The sequence below is a fragment of the Thermothielavioides terrestris genome, chromosome 1 (genome assembly GCF_000226115.1).
Source record: "Thermothielavioides terrestris NRRL 8126 chromosome 1, complete sequence".
NCBI lineage: Eukaryota > Fungi > Ascomycota > Sordariomycetes > Sordariales > Chaetomiaceae > Thermothielavioides > Thermothielavioides terrestris.
The window spans coordinates 4895653-4897033 of NC_016457.1; the positions used below are offsets into that span (position 1 = coordinate 4895653).

The 1381-nt window shown below is 32.9% G+C and overlaps 1 protein-coding gene across 1 annotated transcript; it reads left to right on the top strand.

Annotated features, from left to right (window-relative positions):
• Positions 1–335: 335 nt before the first annotated feature.
• THITE_2041779 (uncharacterized protein) lies at positions 336–587 on the top strand (the record flags this gene model as incomplete). The annotated part of the gene is made up of 1 exon (XM_003649716.1): positions 336–587. A coding segment is annotated over one exon (252 nt), but the record flags the coding sequence as incomplete, so codon positions are not given.
• Between the last annotated feature and the right edge of the window lie 794 nt (positions 588–1381).

The following is a 1381-nucleotide window of genomic DNA, read 5'->3' on the forward strand; positions in this document are numbered from 1 at the left end:
TAGTCTTTATAGTCTACTACATAGTTGCTAGAAAAACGAAAGGCAGAGCTATAGTAGACCTCTAGCCCCTAAATACGTTGGTAGTACTAGATATATACCTATTACTTAACTAAGACGACATTATAAATATAATAATAGGCAATATAATCTTTATAGTATTCGACGCTTCTAGATTCTTCTTCTAGCTTCTAGTTATAGAAGAACACTGTAACTATATAGTGGTTATTAGTCCTAAAGGTTTAGAACGCTTAAACGTTATACTAATAGGATTTAAAAATTCACTAGCTTTCATATAGCGCTTTATAGACCGTTTATTCTATAAGTATAAGTACTTTGTATATACCTATATCGACGATATTATTATCGCTAGTAAGAATATAGAGGAGTACCTTAAGTACGTTGAGATAGTTCTCAATATCCTTGACAAAGTATACGTTTATATTTCGATAGAAAAATCCTTTATAGCCTACCTGTCAGTAAGACTGCTTAGCTATATAGTCAATAGCGAAGAAGTAGCTAAGATAGACGATAGGATCGCTATATTTAAGAAACTTAAGTTCTCTAACACCTTTAAGACCTTAGAGTAGTACCTTGATATAGCTAAATAGCTATATAAAGGTATCCTATAGTATATAACGAAAGTGTAGCCTCTATAGGACTATAAAACTAAGCTCTTTACCTAAAGGAGAGTAAGCAGAGACCTTCCTATCGCTAAGTCGAAGAACACTAGGAAAGCATTTACTTTAAACGCTAAATTCGAGTCTATACTAATAGAACTAAAGTCCTTTAGGTTGCTATAGGAACACCTATATAAATAGTACTTCCTATATTATTACTATCCTAATAAGCCGCTATTTATTAAATTCAATATAAGTAGCAAAGGATATAGAGCAATCGTCTTTCAACTCTATAGCAAATAGGATAGTACTAATATCCTTGGCTAAGATATTCTAAATAGCAAGATCTAGCCTATTATATTCTTATCCTACCTAACTTCCAATGTAGAAAGGAAGTATAGGAGTATAGAAGTAGAAGTCGCTGCTATTGTATAGGCAGTTAAGAAGCTCTAAAAGATAGTACAGTTAAACTAATACCCTATAAATATCCTAATAGACTATATAGCAACCAGAGGTATTGTAAAGTATATATCTCTCGCTATTATAGACCTTGTAAAGACTAACCTAAAGCTCGTTAACGCTATAAACTAGCTATCCTAGTTCGACCTCAATATTTTCTATATACTAAGAAAGCTCAACGTTGTACTAGACGCCCTATTACGCCTATTGATCTTTAAGGAGGACGCCCCTAACAAAATCCAAGACGTTACTAACGAACTAGAGGACATTTGGTCTATTACCTAGATCGATACTAAGGAATACTA